Genomic DNA, 16,932 nt, shown 5'->3' on the forward strand with positions numbered 1-16,932 from the left:
GGCCTGGGGTCCAGGCTTGTTCTCTGTCAAGTCCCTGAAGTGACTGGGTGTCTCTTCTCTTGTTCAAGAGTCGACGCTGTTTGCTGAACTTGGTTACTTCGCAGACATGGACGAGCTGCAGCTGGATGCAGCAAGTGAGACTCAGGTAAGGATTTACTGGAGGAGAGGTACTGGACAACCTGATGTGCAGTCTTTACGCTGATGACTTAAGGAGGTTTTGGGAGAAGAGGTTTAGGCTAGTAATCTAAGTGTAAATAGTTTACCACGAAGTGTGAACATAGCCATGTTGTAGTCAGGAAGTACAGGACAGTAGAAGTGTGTTGGTCTTGGTATGCGAAGACTTGTGTTCTAAGCCTGCTTTAGTTCCAGGAGCGGGTGACTGTTTCAGTCGACTTTTTTTTTTTTCTGCTGTGACCAAAATACCTGATGAGCTCAACCTAGAGGAGGGAAGTTTCTTAGGTTTGTGGTTCCGAGGTCAGGCCGTGGTTGGCGGCTACAAGGCAGTGTGGGAAGGAAAGCTGTTCACGAAGCTGGAGAAGAGGAAAGAGAGAAGAAGGGGCAAGGGACAGGTCTAGTCGCCAGGGCCGCACCCTGCCTGGCTATGTACCACCCAGTAAGTTCGTTCAGGTTACTAATCCATCCTTGGACTTACCTGCTGACGAGATTAGAACCCTGATTCCGTCACTTCACCTCTGAATATGTGGTGTGAGGAATCAAACCCTGGAGCGTTCTTTCTCCCAGTTAGACCCCCAGCCCTATTTTATCAGGGTCTCACTGAGCTATTGAGGGCATCACTAAGTTGCTGAGGCTGGCCTCAACCTGTGGTCCTTCATCTCAGCCTCCCAAGTACAATTACAAAGCTGTACTACCGCACCCAGTTTTTTCAAGCTCTTATTAACCTGAGTTTAAAGATATATAATGTTTGCTTAGTGAGCTTTAGATACTTTTCAAAGAAAGGTTTAGAGTTGTGTTAGTGTGAATCAATGGAAGAATGCAGCCTGTTTGTTTATTTTTTATTATTTTTTAATTTTTTTGGTGGTACTGGGGGTGGACCCCAGGGGCTTTTCTACCTCCAGGCTATACTCCCAGACCTATTTTATACTTTATTTGGAAACAAGGTCTCACTGAGTTGCTGAGAGCTTCACTAAGTAGCTGAGGCTGGCTTTGAATCTGTGTGATCCTCAGCACATACAATTTTAAAGGTTTTATCTGTGAGATGCTTTAGAATGTGACTTTTAGAATAATTTGGTTTTTCATATTAGCTGGTTTACTAAGCAACTGATATTCTTTTCTGGCCTTTGGAACAGTGTGTTTTATTTATTTTTCAGTACTGGGGATAGGACCCAGGGGCATTCTACCTCTGAACTAAACCTCCAGCCCTATTTTTTTTATTATTTATTTATTTGTTTGTTTGTTTGTTTGTTTGTGGTGCCGGGGATGGAACCCAGAGGCTTTCTACCTTTGGGCTATACTTCCAGACCTATTTTGTATTTTATTTTGAAACAGGGTCTCACTAAGGTGCTGAGAGCCTCACTAAGTAGCTGAGGCTAGCTTCGAACCTGTGCGATACTCCTGTCTCAGCCTCCCAAGTTCAGGGATTACAAGCGTGCTCCACCATGCCCAGCTTTTATTATTTATTTTGAAACAGGGTCTCACTAAGTTGTGGAGACCCTCGCTAAGTAGCTGAGGCGGCCACGAACCTGTGATCCTCCTGTCCCAGCCCCCCAAATGCTGGGATTTGTAAACATGCACCGCCATGCCTGGCACCAGTGTGCTTCTTTTAAACATTAGGGTCTAAGAGCTGGGCTTGATGGCGTACGCCTAATCCCACTACTTGGGAGGCTGAGACAGGAGGATTGCAAGTTTGAGGACAGTCTCAGAAATGTAGCAAGACTTTCATCAACCTAGTAAGACCTTGTTTCAAAAAAACAAGAGTGGCAGTGCACTCTTGTAATCACAGCACGTGGGAGGCTGCGACAGGAGGATCGCGGCCAGCGTCACCTACTTAATGAGGCCCATTGCAACTCAGTGAGACCCTGTTTCAAAATAAAGAATAAAAAATAGGGCTGGGGTGGAGCTCAGAGGTAGAATGCCCCTGGGTTCCATCCCCAGTACTGCAAAAAAAAAAAAAATAAAAATAAAAAAATTAAGAAAAATATAGGGCTGGATATAACTTGGAGGCAGAATGCCCCTGGGTTCAGTCTGTAGTACTACAAAAATAAATAAATGAATGAATGAATGATTGAATAAGTAAGTAGTGTCTAGGAGCCATGTGCTAATTTTGAAAGATTCCGGGAAGTCGGGTTCTGACTTTATAACTGGCATTCTGTTGCTCTGAGCCAGTCACAGGACCTTTGAGTTTCTTAGTGTGTGGTGCAGCGTGAAGGCACTGATGAGCTGCCCTCTGGGGCTCTGGCGCCTTCCGTCTTGCCTGCCTTCCTTCTCTCACGTGCTGGGGGAGCCCCATAAGTCACTGAAGGGCCAGAGGTATCAGGGCTACTGTGTTTCATTTCACAGAAAGCGGGCCTGATAAATTTTCAGTGAAACAGGGCATGGTGGCACACAGATGTAGTCCTTGTAGATGTAGTACTTGGGAGGCTGAGGCAGGAGGATGGCAGGTTTATGGCCAGTCTCAGCAATGTAGTGAAACCCTATTTCAAAATAAAAAAAATATAAAGGGTTGGGAGTGTGTAGCTCAGTGGTAGAGCATACCTGGGATCAATCCCTGGTACCCCACACCCCAGTTCAAGCAGAAAGAATTCTTCTGTTGTAAAACATATTTGACTTTCTTGGCTGAAGATGGAGTTAAAAGCATACACCTACTACGGTACATGTTTAAAAGTATTGCTAGAGCTGGATGTAGTGGTACTTGCCTGTAACCCAGTACTTGGAAGGCTGAGACAGGAGGATCACAGATATGAAGCCACCTCAGCAGTTTAGTGAGGCCCTCAGAAATGTAATGAGACCCTGTTTCAGAATAAAAAATAAATTAGGGCTGGAGTGTAGTTCAGAGGTAGACCACCCTGCGTTCAAGCCCCCCCCCCCTCACCCGCCCCATATATACAGTATTTACACTGGGCAAGCAGCATTGTTAAATTTACTTAAACTTAAGAAAGTGTACGGAGTTTTTTGTTGCTAAAAGTCTGCTTAACTTTTTTTTTGTTGTTGCTGGAGATTGAACCCAGGATTATTTTACTTTTGAGCTAAACTCCCAGTCCATTTCAAAATTTTTTTTTAAATTTGGAAACAGGGTCTTACCAAGTCACTGAGAGCCTCACAAAGCTGCTGAGGCTGGCTTTGAAACTGTGATCCTCCTGTCTCAGCCTTCCAAGCGCTGATTGTAGGTGTGTGCCACCACACCTGACTTGCTTAATTTTTTGATGTGTGGATTCAAATAAGAGAAAACAGTGAAAGGAGTTTGATTTATTTTGTAATTTTTTGTGGTACTGGGGATTAAACTCAGGGGCATTCTACCTCCGAGCCTATTTTATTCTACCCCAGCCCTATTTTATTCTTTATTTGGAAACAGGGTCTCACTGAGTTGCAGAGGGTCTCACTGAGTAGCTGAGGCTGGCTGTGAACCTGTGTGATCCTCCTGTCTCAGCCTCCTAAGCACTGGAATTACAAGTGTGCACCACCACGCCCTGCAGGATGTTGACTTAAACCACAATTCTTTTGATTTAAAGTTTTTTTTCATGTGAACTTGCACACGTTTTCTTTTTTAATCTTGAACCAATATTTACTGTTAAGAGTGGCTGATTAAAAAAAGTTCCTCTGTTTTCCTCCTGTTGCTTTCCCAATAAAAATAAACTATGTAATGGATACTTGGAAATGATAATACTGTCCTAGAAATCATTAACAAATGTTCGTTGGCAATTTCTAGATGTGTGCGTGCATGCCTGTGTGTGTGTGTGTGTGTGTGTGTGTGTATTTTTCTTGTTAAAGCTTCCTTTCTCTGTCTGTGCCGCCCTCTCATCTGTCATGTGAAGTTGACACTGGCTGCCTGGGCTTCATTGCCGTGTCTGCCGCACTGGTTACTTGTGTTCTTGGCACTGTAACTCCAGGCACTTGGAAGCTTCTTACTTGGTCTCAAACTCAAGTGTGGAGAGGTGTGAAGTCACATGGCAGTTCTGATGGACGTGTATGGTATAAGGTGGACATTCACATGGCCCAGAGCAGGCTTACTTTTAAACAAGATAAACTAATGCCTCAGTGAAAGACACCCAAGGAGCCCTCTTAAGAGATACGTTGACGCACGTTTGAGAAAGTTAGTTTTATCTTCTAGGTCTACCAAATGACTTTTAGTCAATTCAGGAAAATTTTAGACATTTGGATAGTACAGGGCAGAGGCGCAGGTGTTAAGTGCGCGCCTTCCTCTGAGGTCGCCACCTCTGCCTTTGTAGCAGCAGCACCAGCTTGTCTCAAGACTTCCCGCAAGCCGCATTCCCAAGACGAACCAGTTGATTTAGAAAATTCTGGTCACTAGATTAAGCAGTAGCAGTTGTGTTTGTGGGAAGTTGCACCATATTTTATTTTAATGTTCTTTTTTTGATTTGAAATCCACAGGAAAACAATTTTGACCATCTTGATTTTGATCTTGACTTGATGCCTTGGGAGTCGGACCTCTGGAGCACCCACGGCCAGCTCTGTACAGGTGATGACGCGCCGTCAGTAGGAGCTCTGGCTAGATCATTCTGCCTTAGAGTTTGGTAATACTGGAAATTCGGTGGGTTACTTTCATGGGCTAAAAGAGTCCAGGAACTATATATTCCTACTTGTGACACGACAGTATGTAATACGTTTATTGCCCAAATGAATCTAAAGAATTTCATAGTTATGTTCTAGTAGCATAGCGAATGAATAAATAACTTGTATCAGAAGTAGAAATACTGGTATTGAATTATGAAAAATATCTCTGTAAGAGGTTAACCCACCAAGGAGCCCGATAAGGCTTGGGTTCACAGGGAAGAGGCTGGGGTTGCCTGAAGTGAGGAACTGGCTGGAGGCCCATGTGTTTGACGTACACACTTCAGAGAAGGGCGCTCTTGGCTGATGTTGGTGCCTTTGACCCCTTGAGCTAGGTGCGCCGGGCTTGGGTGTGCTAGGAGATGTTGGACCGTGAAGAAGTGAGGGTGACGGGAGTATAGGAACATGTTCCTTACCGGGTGGCACCCCTCCAGCGTGCCCTGGGGCGCACCTGAAGGGAGCAGGCTTGGAGGTGTGGTAGTAATCTGCATCACAGACTGTAGGACGCAGACCTGGAATTGAAAGAATTCCATCAGAATTCCTGCCCCTTGGTTCTGTGTTGTCCTGCTCGGTGCCCGGCTTGCCTTAGAGACTGGGGCAGCGAGGTCTAGGTTCTGCTTACTGAGGTGCAACGGGCTACCCCAGATCTGAGTAGCTTAATTAACACGGCAGCGTTAGCGGTCTCAGACCTGGGTCAGGGTTTGGACGGTGCACCAGGGAGGCCCGACTCTTCTCCATGGTGCCTAGCCCAGCCGGCGAGCTTGAAGGCTAGAGCGCGGTCACTCCTCTCCCCCTGTATGGGCTGGCCAGCACTCCTGACCCAGCGCCATGGGCTGCTGCCCGGGCCTCCTCCCCGTGACAGTGTCAAGAAGGCCCTTCAGGGGCACCCATGGAGCCTCAGGGTTCACACCGCCTCCTTGCACTCTATGGTTGGAAGGGTGGGAAGCCCACCTGAAACCGAAGCAGAGGAGAAGTTATGTTCTGGGATGGAACTCAGGGCCGTGCATGGGCCGGGAGGGCACTCTCCCACTAGGCTACCCCAACCCTTTTTATTTTTTATTTTGAGACAGGGTCTCTCTGAGTTGCCCAGGTGGCCGCACATTTGCCATCCCCCGGTCTTGCCTCCCAGAGAGCGAGGTTCTGCCTTGGCTGTGTCTTGCCGCAAGGTCTCCCTGCAGAAGATTGTGAGCGACAGTAGCTGCCTTGTGGCCTTGGAAACTAGTCTGCTGCCTGCTCTGTCTTGGGCACCAGCGAATGCTGCCGGGGCTGTAGTTGTCAACAGGTTTTTATAAAATAGAATAACAGTTCAAAACAAACATTTTTGGGAGTTTTGATTGTATGCTTGAAAATCCTTTCCAAAATAATTCTTTCTTGTTTCTTTATATTTAAAAGCAACTGTTAAGCTGAGTGTGGTGGCGCACACCTGTGATACCAGGCTGAGGAGGATCACAGGTTCGAGGCTAGCCTCAACAACGTACACCCTGTTTCTTTGTACTTTCTTTCTTTTTGTGGTGCTGTGGGTTGAATCTGGGGCATTCTGCCTCTGAGCTACACCCCACCCTTTTTATTTTTTACTTTCAGGGTCTTTTCAGGTAGTTGAGAGTCTTGCTGCACTGCTGAGGCTCAATTTAAACCTGTGATCCTGCTGTCTCAGCCTCCCAAGTACTGGAATTACAGGCGTGCATCACCACTCCCAGCTGCAAGACCCTGTTTCAAAATAAAAAAGGCTGGAGGTAGAATGCCCCTGGTTCAGTTTCCGGTACCCCCCCCCCAAAAAAAAAAAAAAGAAATGGTGGGGAAATTTACCATATTCAAAAGGTGCAAAAGTTTATTCAGTAGGAAAATGCCTCCTCTTGCTCTTATTTCATCACCAGCAAGTCCTGCTCTCCAGAGATGGCAGCAGCTGTCCCCAGTTCTTTCTGTTTTCCCTTTCAGAAAATGTGTGCAGGTGCAGGCGGATGTGTGTACTCTTGCAACTCAGGGGGCAGGGGAGGTGCTGGGTGCATGGTGTCCTGCGCCCTGCACGCCCAGCGCTCCCTTAGCCACGTGTCTCTGAATGCTCAGTAGATCTGACCTTGCTAGCTCATGCTCTGAGTTTACCCCCAGGAGGAACCCGTTACTGTGTGTTTTTCAGTTCAAGACATCAAGGCCGAAGCTCAGCCGCCTTCTCCGGCATCCTCGCATGGCTCCGTGGCATCGCCGCAGTCGGTGGACTCCTGTTCCTCCACGCAGCACGTTCCTGTGAGTAGCCCGTCTCCCACAGTGACCTGGTACTGGCCAGAAGGGTACGGGAGGCCGCCGCGGGCAGGGCGAGAGCTGGCGGAGCCTGTGCCTGCTGCGGAGCGGGGCGTGGGCGAGGGCCTGGCAGCTGGGAGAGTGCTAGCCACGCCTTCCCCGCCTCCTCGCCTGCTTGTTGCCACAGCACCAGTGAGTTTAGCAGTAGCTCAGTGTTTGTTATTAGCTTGCTGTCTTTTCTCCCTTCGAATCCATTTCCCATCCCTTTTATGATATCTGTTCTCTTAGGACACGTGAGGACATGTGGTTGGCAGTTTTGTGACTCCTTGGCCCTGGGCCTGCGTGCTCTCTAGGTCAGGAATGCCCAGCAGGATCTCTCGAATGGGTACTTTGTTATGTCTATCGTTATGTGTACAGTTTTGTTGGTACGTTCTAATTATTCATCGTGGAGGCCTTCACTGCGACATCCGTACGTGCACGGAGCATCATCTGCCTGGCTTACTCCCCAGGCCTCCTCCTGCCCCTTCTTGCTCACGGTCTTTACTAGACTGGTCTCCTGAGGAAGAACCTCAAAACTACCTGAAAATACTCGTTTTTATCAGACTTTATTAATTCGCTCCGCGCAGCTGGAAGCCCCACCTCCTCGGCAGCGTGTGCACCGTTGCTGTCGTCGCTTATCTGAGCCCACTCTGCTCTGTGGCCAGCGGACGCGCTGCTGCTCCCGTGGGCCGCCTCGCCGCCGGGCGTGCTGCTTAGGATGAAGTTATTCAGGAAGGAGTGTTTTCCACGTGACGGTTCGCACACGTTTGTCACCGGTTTTTCTCTTCACAAAAGGCTATAGATCTCTGCTGCATGGTCTCCTGGCGTATGATGTAAGACATCGGTCCAGTTTTAGGTCTTTCCAGATGACTGTCAAAAAGGCTATTCCAGTTGGGCAAGGTGGTGGATACCTGCAAACTAGGTGCTTGGGAGGCTGAGCCAGGAGGATTGCAGGTTCGAGGCCAGCTTGGGGAATTTAGTGAGATATTGACTCAGAATAAAAAAAGGAAAAAGACTGGAAATGTAGCTCAATGGTAGAACACTGCTGTGTCTGATCCTCAGTTCTGCAAAAAAATTTTACTTGTGTATGTAAATTTTAAGTTTATGCAGTTGATATTACAATAGGTTTCTTTGTATGATTTCACTTAAAAACGAGTAGGATAAGCGAGGCATGGTGGCCCACGCTTGTCATCCCAGTACTTGGGAGGTTGAGACAGGAAGATGGCGGTTCACAGACAGCCTCAGCTACTTAGTGAGGCCCTTTGCAACGCAGTGAGCCCCTGTTTCAAAATAAAGAATAAAAACGAGGGCTGGGGATGGAGCTCGGAGGTAGAATGCCCCTGGGTTCCATCCCCAGACCCCCCCAAAAAAAAACAAAAACAAAAAACCGAAACCAACCCCTGCAGGACCGCTGGGTCAGCCCCGGCGGCTCTCTCCACATCCAGTCTCTGTTGCCTCCGGTGCCCCTCGGTGCTCCCTGCGTCCCGGTGCGCGTGGGAAGGCTCCCTGCGGCGTGTGAGGATGCCCTTGGTGGGCCGTGGGGCTGTGGTGGTGGGGAGCATGTAGATCCGCGTGCAGAGCCACATGAGCGTGTGTGCTCCACGGGCGTGTGGGCAGTGCACGCGTACCGTGACCTCTCTTCTGGGGCTGCTGGGCGTTCTCCGGTTCTCTGATTTTTGCCAGATGGCTGACCCCTTTTTTGTTGTTTTTGTTTTGTTTTAATTTGCATTTCTCTGATTACTGATTGTTTTAAACATTTGTCTACATCTCATTGCCTCTTGGACTTTTTTCTTACTTATTTGGAAATAGAATCTCGCTAAGTTGCTGAGGCTGGCTCCCAACCCTTGTTCTTCCCGTCTTAGCCTCCCAAGTACCAGGACTACAGGTCTGTGCCACCATACCTGGCTAATTTTGAATTTTTAAGAAGTCCTTTTGTGCTTTTAGACCACAAAGGTATTCCCCTGCATTTCCTTTTCTTTTCTTTCTTTCTTTCTTTTTTTTTTAAGTACTGAGGATTAAAGCCAGGGGCATTCTCCCTCTGAGCTATCCCTCCAACCCTTTTGATTTCATATTTTGAAACAAGGTCTTGCTAGATTGTGAGGGTCTCACTAAGTTGCCGAGGCTGTCAAACCTGTGGTCGTCCTGTCTCAGCCTCCCAAGCACTGGGACTAGAGGTGTGCCCATGCCCGGCCCTGCATTTTCTTGTATTAACATAGCTGTCTTTCACATTTAGATTTTTTATACTTTTAGAGTCTCCCTTGATTCATGGTATTAGGCACGGGTCTAGTATTAATTGGATGAGTAAACCGATCTATAATAAATAAGCTCAATAAATACAATGAGTGCACCGGTTTTCCCAGTAGTCTTTCTGTGAGTGCGCTGTGCTGGCATCTAAGCCGGTGCACACGCAGGCACGCTGTGCTCTCTTTGGAATCACCCTGCCAAGGCTGTTGTGTGGCCCTGGGTTGACTCAGCTCTTCTGTTTTGCTTCTTAGTTTTGTAGTTTTCTTCAGATTCTGCACAGTATTTAGAATATTCCTAAGTATTTTATATTTGTTATTGTTATTGTGAGTGTAATAATTTATTATATTTTCGAAGTGAATATTAATACAACATTTTCACATTCTAATATTTGTTTGTCCCAGGTAGATAGCATATCTTGCAAACAGAGCATTTCTGTCTCTTCTGTTTTAATGTTTATTCTTTTTATTTCATTTCCTAGTCTAATTATGTCTTACTAGAATTATAGGAAAAGTCAGCATGTGTTTAGTGTCCGGCATTCACCGGTAAGGCATTTATTTGGTGTTTCACTGTGAGGTGTGGCTGTGGCTGTGTAATGACTTGTAGCTTTATCTACTTTTTAATGTTGAGAAAGTGTTCATCCAGGCCTGTTTTCTAGCACTTGTATGAGGAATGCTTGCTGACTCTTGGAGATGCTTTTTAGGCATCTAAGGCTGTGAGGTTAGCGGTTAAGCCTGTGTTGTCGGCTTTCCTCTGGGGTTTCTAATATACCCCTCAGGCCTTCTTCCCAGCTGCTGGTCCATGTGTGCTGAGGGCGTCGGTGCGGGGGAGCCACAGCCTGGCGTTTCTTCACCAGGCTCTCCCCTGTTTCATCTCAGGGCCATTTAAATTTTTTTTATGATGAAACCAAACATTTAAATTTGCCTTTGAGCCGGGCGTGGTGGCGCACGCTTGTAATCCCAGCATTCAGGAGGCTGAGACCTGGAGGATCGCGGTTCGCGGACAGCCTCAGCTACTTAGTGAGGCCCTCTGCAACTCAGTGAGACCCGGTTTCAAAATAAAGAATAAAAAATAGGGCGGGGGTATAGCTCGGGGGTCAAAAGCCCCTGGGTTCCATCCCCAGACCCGCAAAAAAAAAAAAAAAAAAAATAAATAAATAAATAAATAAATTTGCCTTTGGCTGCCCTTTGCGCGGCCTTTGAAGTGAAGTGGTACTGCTGTCTTCTGTCCATCTCTGGTGTTTTCTCTCAACATTTGTCTTTTAACTTTGTTTTCATTGTTGAATACTTTAGCAATCATCTGTTCAATCTATTTCTATTTCCTTCCTGGGTGTTTTTATGTAGGAGTACCTATGTCACCCCGAGAGCAAACTAGTTCTCTTAAGTTTCCTTTTAGTAAAATTATAGGTTACTGTGAAGGGGAAGGAAGGTTATGCCCAGTCCATTATCGTGTGTACTAAACTTCCTTCTCTCAATTGAAGTACTTTTATCCTACATTAAAATGGTTGCACCCTAACAAAATAAGACAGATCCACCAAATATTAAAGGACTCGTAAATATTAAGGCTGACTTCATCCTGTATTATCAGTTCGCCCATTTAAAAAAAGAAGCATTGTTCATTTCAATTTTCATCTTACTTTCAAAATATTTGGGACAAGATACCGTTAATAAGCAAAAAAGGATAAAAGTAGCAAGAATTATTTTGCTTTTGAGACTTTTTATTTTATTTTATTTTATTTTATTTTGTTGTTGGTGGTACTGGGGTTCCTGGAAGCCCTTCTACCTCCGGGCTACACTCCCAGACCTATTTTTACATTTTTATCTGGAAATAGGGTCTCCTAAGCCAGCGCGCACGGCTGGCTTCGAACCTGCGCGATCCTCCTGTCTCTGCCTCCCAAGCACGGGGATTACAAGCGTGCGCCACCACGCCCGGCAATATTTGGAAACAGGGTCTCACTAAGTTGCTGAGAGCCTCACTAAGTAGCTGAGACCAGCTTCGAACCCGTGCGATCCTCCTGTCTCAGCCTCCCAAGCGCTGGGATTACAAGCGTGCGCCACCACGCCCGGCTCTTGAGATTTTTTAAAGATGTGGTGCACGCTTGTAATCCCAGCACTCGGGAGGCTAAGACCTGGAGGATCGTGGTTCGCCGACAGCCTCAGCTACTTAGTGAGGCCCTCCGCAACTCAGTGAGACCCGGTTTCAAAAATAAAGAATAAAAAATAGAGCAGGGGATGTAGCTAGGAGGTCAAATGCCCCTGGGTTCCATCCCCAGACCTGCCCCCCCCAAAAAAAAAAAAAAAAAAAGATGTGTATTAGTATGCTTTTTGGTCGCGGTGGCCAAAATCCTTCACCAGCACAACTTGGAAGAGGCAAGGTCACTTCGGCTCAAGCTCAGCGGTCAGTCCATGGCTGGCTGGCTCCAAGGCAGAAACATGGTGCTAGGTCCACGTGGCAGAGGAGAGCTGAGAGGAGAGCTGCTGGGGCGAGCTGGGAGCCAGGGAGAGGGAGAGTCCGTTCTCCTGCATACTCCCTAGCTGCCTACATACCACACATAAATGCAGTCAGATTGCTGACCCAGCAGTGGGTCAGCTCACTGCCAAGCTTAGCACCTCTGTGATTCAGTCATGTCACCTCTGAATGTCTTTACACTGCCAGTGTATGAGCCTTTCCAGGAGACATTGTAGATGCAAACCATCAGGGTCTGACAAAAGTGATTATGTGGAAAGAAGGTTGGCATTTTAACGGTGCCTTATCATGGTGCTAAGTGTGTATGACTGGGAATCAAGTGAGATGTGATGTTTGTGGGAGGAAGTGCAGGCGTGGTCTGCTTCATGTCTTTAATTCGAGAGGGCGGCGTAGACGGACTCCACGTTTGAGTTAGTTTTCCTCTGGTATTAATGGATGACGATGACTCGCTCATAGACACTCAGTACTTCAGAGCTCCTCACGTCTCGCAGCTCTGCTTGGAGGGCCTTTCTGTTTATGTGTGGATCTTGCTGCTCTTCCTAAGTGGTTTGAGCCTCAAGAACTGTGCTTTTCTGCACTGATTTGTTTATACTCCATTTTGCCATAGGAGGAGTTGGATTTATCTTCTACTTCTCAGATGTCGCCCCTGTCCTTATATGGTGAAAGCTACTGTGGCCCCTCCTCAGCAGAGCCTCTGAAAGAAGATAAGCCCGTGGTGGTTCCCAGGAACAAAACTGGTACTGCGCTCTCCTAGTTCCTGGAATTTCTCTTTTGGAGTGAGCTAGTTCTGTTTCTCTGTCTCTGTCTCTCTCTGTCTCTCTGTCTCTGTCTCTCTCTCTCTGTGTGTGTGTGTGTGTGTGTAGTGTATGTGGCACTAGGGATTGAACCCACCAGCATTCTACCTCTGAGCCACACCCCTGGCCCTGTTTTATTTTTATTTGTAAGTAGAGTCTCACTAGGTTGATGAGAGTCTCGCTACTTGCTGAGACTGTCCTTGAACTTGCAATCTTCCCAAATACTTGGGGACTACAGGCATGTGCCACCATGCCCAGCTTAGGTTCCATTTCTTAAAGGAAAAATGTTGGATTAAGTATGCTTACTAAGCTGACTAGATATTTTCAAATAGTATACCTATTGTGTGTGTGTGTGTGTGTGTACACGTGCGTGTGCACCACTGGAGCCTCTGAGCACCCCAACCCTGTTTTTATTGTTGTATATTTTATTTTTTATTTATTTTATTTTTTTGGTGGTACTGGGGTTCCTAGAAACCCTTTATCTCCAGGCTACACTCGCAGACATCTATATTTTATATTTTTATTTGGAAACAGGGTCTCTTAAGCCAGCAAGGCTGGCTTCAGACCTGTGCGATCGTCCTGTCTCTGCCTCCCAAGCATGGGGTTTATAAGTATGCACCACCATGCCCAGTGATTTTATTGTTTTATTTTGAAACAGGCTCTCACTGAGTTGCTGAGGCTGGCCTTAACCTGTGGTCCTCCTGTCTTGGCCTCCCAAGGCCTGGGATTCCAGCCCGGCACTTCCAGTTTGTTTTGTTCGGGTGATTCCCAGAGAGAGGAAGGGGAGTCTTCTGTTGCCTCCATTATTCGGGATTTCACATAGACCTAGACTCATCACCTTTAGGCTTGGCTCTGATTCCGAGGGGACATTTGGTGTTGGTGTCTGTCACCTCCCGGTCTTGTCCAGTATTCACTCAGGAACTGCAGCCGCCTTCCAGTTCACTGTCCCCTTCCCACACTGCTTCTTGCTCAGGAAGGCATCTCCTAGCTGGGCGTGGGGGTACACGCTTGTCATCCCAGTACCTGGGAGGCTGAAACCTGAGGATCACAGGTTCGAGGCCAGCTTCAGCTACTTAGTGAGGCCCCCTGCAACGTAGTGAGACTGTTTCAAAATAAAGAATAAAAAATAGGGCTGGGGGTGTAGAATGCTCCTGGGTTCACTCACAGTACCACATACACACACAAAAAAGGGGCAGTCTCTGGATAGGGAATTCTCTTAGGGTGTTCTGATATAGGATGCCGTGGCTACACTCCAGTTAAAGATACTCAGAAGTCAAGATAATGTGGGCAGAAAAGTGTGTAACACAGTTTGTTTACTAGAACTGGCTTAATTGCCTTCAGATTGATTTGTGGTTTGTTTGTTCTCCAGAAAATGGACTGACTACAAAGAAAAAAATTCAGATGAGTTCAAAACCTTCGATTCAGCCCAAGCCATTGTTACTTCCAGCAGCACCCAAGACTCACACGAACTCCAGCGTGCCAGCAAAAGCCATCATTATTCAGGCGTTGCCGACACTTGTGCCCCTGGCAAAGCAGCCGCCAGTTATCAGCATCCAGTCTGCTCCTGCGAAAGGTAGTGTGTGGGCAGGGACGCTGCGAGCGCGCACAGACTGAGGCGCATGACGCCGCCTCCGGGCTAGGCGTCAGGCAATGTCCTTGCTGCCAAGGGTGCCGCAGAGATGACGGCTGTGGGCTTCCTGTCTAAAGGGGGATAGCTCTCCAGATCAGATGTGCCTGGCATTTTCTGTTCTTTATTCTTGTTTTAATTGTAATACCGCTGTTCAAGACTTTGTTCTTGTGTGTGTGTGTGTGTGGGGAGGGACTGGGGGTGGGACCTGGGGGCTTTTCTACCTCTGGGATATGCTCCAAGACCTATTTTTATGTTTTATTTGGAAGCAGGATCTCACTAAGTTGCTGAGAGCCTCACTAAGTAGCTGAGGCTGGCTTTGAACCCGAGTGATTCTCCTGTCTCAGCCTCCCAAGCACTGGGATTACAAGTGTGAGCCACCACGCCCGGCTTGGCTTTGTTCTTTTACAGCACTAGAACTTGAATCCATGACTTGTGCCTGCTGGGCAAGTGTGAGCTCCTTTTCCAGCTCTTTTTAATTTTATGTGGTGTTGAGGATTGAACCCAGGGGCATTTTACCTGTGAGTGACACCCCAGCCCTAGGTTACTTTTACTCTGAAATGGGGTCTTGCTAGGTGGATGAGAGTCTCACTGTTTGCTGAGGCTGTCTTGGAACCTACAGTCCTCCTGTTTCAGCCTCCTAAGTGCTGGGGTTAAAAGCGTGTGCCACCACGCCCGGCTCTTTTATTACTTTGAGACAACGTCTTGCTAAGTTCCTGAGACTGTCCTTGAACGTGGGATTCTCTGCCCAAGTCTGGGTGAGCTGTTGACGCACAGGTTTCTGCCACCCTGGCCTGGTTAAGGCTTTTGGTTTGATCTAACCACTCACAATGAAAAAGTTACAGTAACATGATGCCCTTTTGTTGTGAGATTTTTGTGCCTGTGAACTTGATGGTTTAAGGAATGGCCAGTATTTAAAATAATACAGGTCATTGCGGGTCACCCAGGTTCTTTTAGCAGGGGCATCTGGCTGAGGACCTCTGAGGAGACTGCAGGGTAGTCAACAGGGTATCTGGGAAACCTGAATTTGTGTATTTCTATACTTTATCCACCAGATGGCCTCATATGCTTGTGATTCTCAAGAAGTTTCTGTTGGTTTTGAAAGTTCAAGCTTGAGATTTGGTACTACGAGTGATGGGAGTCTCTTGCCCATGGCAGTCTCTCCACCACTCAGGCACCCTGAGCACGTGCTGCGATTGCACACACCTGTATAGGAGTCCTGAGGTGTATACACACCTGTATAGGAGCTTCTGAGACACACACACACCTGCATAGGAGCTCCTGAGATGTGTACATACGTGTATAGGCAGCTCCTGAGATGTGTACCCACCTGTATAGGAGCTCCTGAGATGTGTACACACGTGTATAGGCAGCTCCTGAGATGTGTACCCACCTGTGTAGGAGCTCCTGAGATGTGTACACACATGTATAGGCAGCTCCTGAGATGTGTACACACCTGTGTAGGAGCTCCTAAGATGTGTACACACGTGTATAGGCAGCTTCTGAGATGTGTACACACGTGTATAGGCAGCTCCTGAGATGTGTACACACCTGTATAGGAGCTTCTGAGGCACGCACAGACCTGCATAGGAGCTCCTGAGATGTGTACACATGTGTATAGGCAGCTCCTGAGATGTGTACACACCTGTATACGAGCTTCTGAGGCATGCACACACCTGCATAGGAACTCCTGAAGTGTGCACACGTGTATAGGCAGCTCCTGAGATGTGTACACAACTGTATAGGAGCTCCTGACACACCTGCATAGGAACTCCTGAGATGTATACGCTCCTGAGATGTATACACATGTGTAAAGGCAGCTCCTGAAATGTGCACCTGCAGCCTTCTTTTCTCTGTACTTAGTTTTTTGGGACCAAGTGGTAGTAGGGGGATCCTGTTGTATTGATTGTAAATAAACGCCAAGGATGTAACATTTGCTTTTATGGCTATATTTACAGTTGCGGGTAGTTGACTCATTTCTTTGCAGCTTTTATTTTTTTTATTTTATTTTTTGGTTCTTGGATTGAACTCAAGAGGCATTCTACCGCCAAGCTATACTCCCAGCCTGATTTTATATCTTATTTGGAAACTGGTTCTCACTAGATTGCTGAGAGCCTTGCTAAATTGCTGGGGCTGGCTTTGAACCTGCGAACTTTCTGTCTCAGCTTCCCAAGTACTGGGATTACAAGTGTGCGTCACCACGCCCGGTTTGTAGGTTTATTTATTTATTTATGGTGGTACTGGGGTTCCTGGAGACCCTTCTACCCCCGGGCTACACTCCCAGACCTATTTTATATTTTTATTTGGAAACAGGGTCTCTTAAGCCAGCAAGGCTGGCTTCGAACCTGCGCGATCCTCCTGTCTCCGCCTCCCAGGCATGGGGATTACAAGCATGCGCCACTACGCCCGGCAGTAGGTTTATTTTAAATGAGGACAAGATCATAAATTGATCTTCTCTGCTAGCTTTATTCTGTTACATGACCATATACAATAGGATATTGATTTAAAAAAGAACTAATTGGAAGAGTAGACAGACCAGTGAAAATCCACCAGTAAATACCTAGCAAAGGAACAAAATAAAAATAGTGGGAAATGCCTGCCTTCTCAGGGTAAGGTCAAAACAGCTGCCTTTTTCATATGAAAAGTAGCAATTCTGTGGAATAGGTATTCTTGTGATCTGTAAATGGGTGTTAGTATTCGTGAACTCTTTGAAAAAAGGTGCAGGACTTTGTATGTGATCATATGTAGGTTTTTAGGGGCAGTCTCCAAAACTCACATCAGGCT

At 47.0% G+C, this 16,932-nt stretch overlaps 1 protein-coding gene across 1 annotated transcript in view; it reads left to right on the plus strand.

Annotated features, from left to right (window-relative positions):
* Positions 1-16,932, plus strand: part of ATF6 (activating transcription factor 6) — a gene marked incomplete at both ends in the record, with an annotated part of 124,035 nt that overhangs the window by 3,660 nt on the left and 103,443 nt on the right. Inside the window, 5 exons of the mRNA XM_080690437.1 lie at positions 69-145; positions 4,567-4,654; positions 6,881-6,987; positions 12,335-12,464; positions 13,891-14,099. Of these exons, the coding sequence (XP_080546563.1) occupies positions 69-145; positions 4,567-4,654; positions 6,881-6,987; positions 12,335-12,464; positions 13,891-14,099 (611 nt within the window). The remainder of the gene's footprint in view (positions 1-68; positions 146-4,566; positions 4,655-6,880; positions 6,988-12,334; positions 12,465-13,890; positions 14,100-16,932) is intronic.

Source organism: Muscardinus avellanarius (genome assembly GCF_963383645.1).
Source record: "Muscardinus avellanarius genome assembly, chromosome: 3".
NCBI lineage: Eukaryota > Metazoa > Chordata > Mammalia > Rodentia > Gliridae > Muscardinus > Muscardinus avellanarius.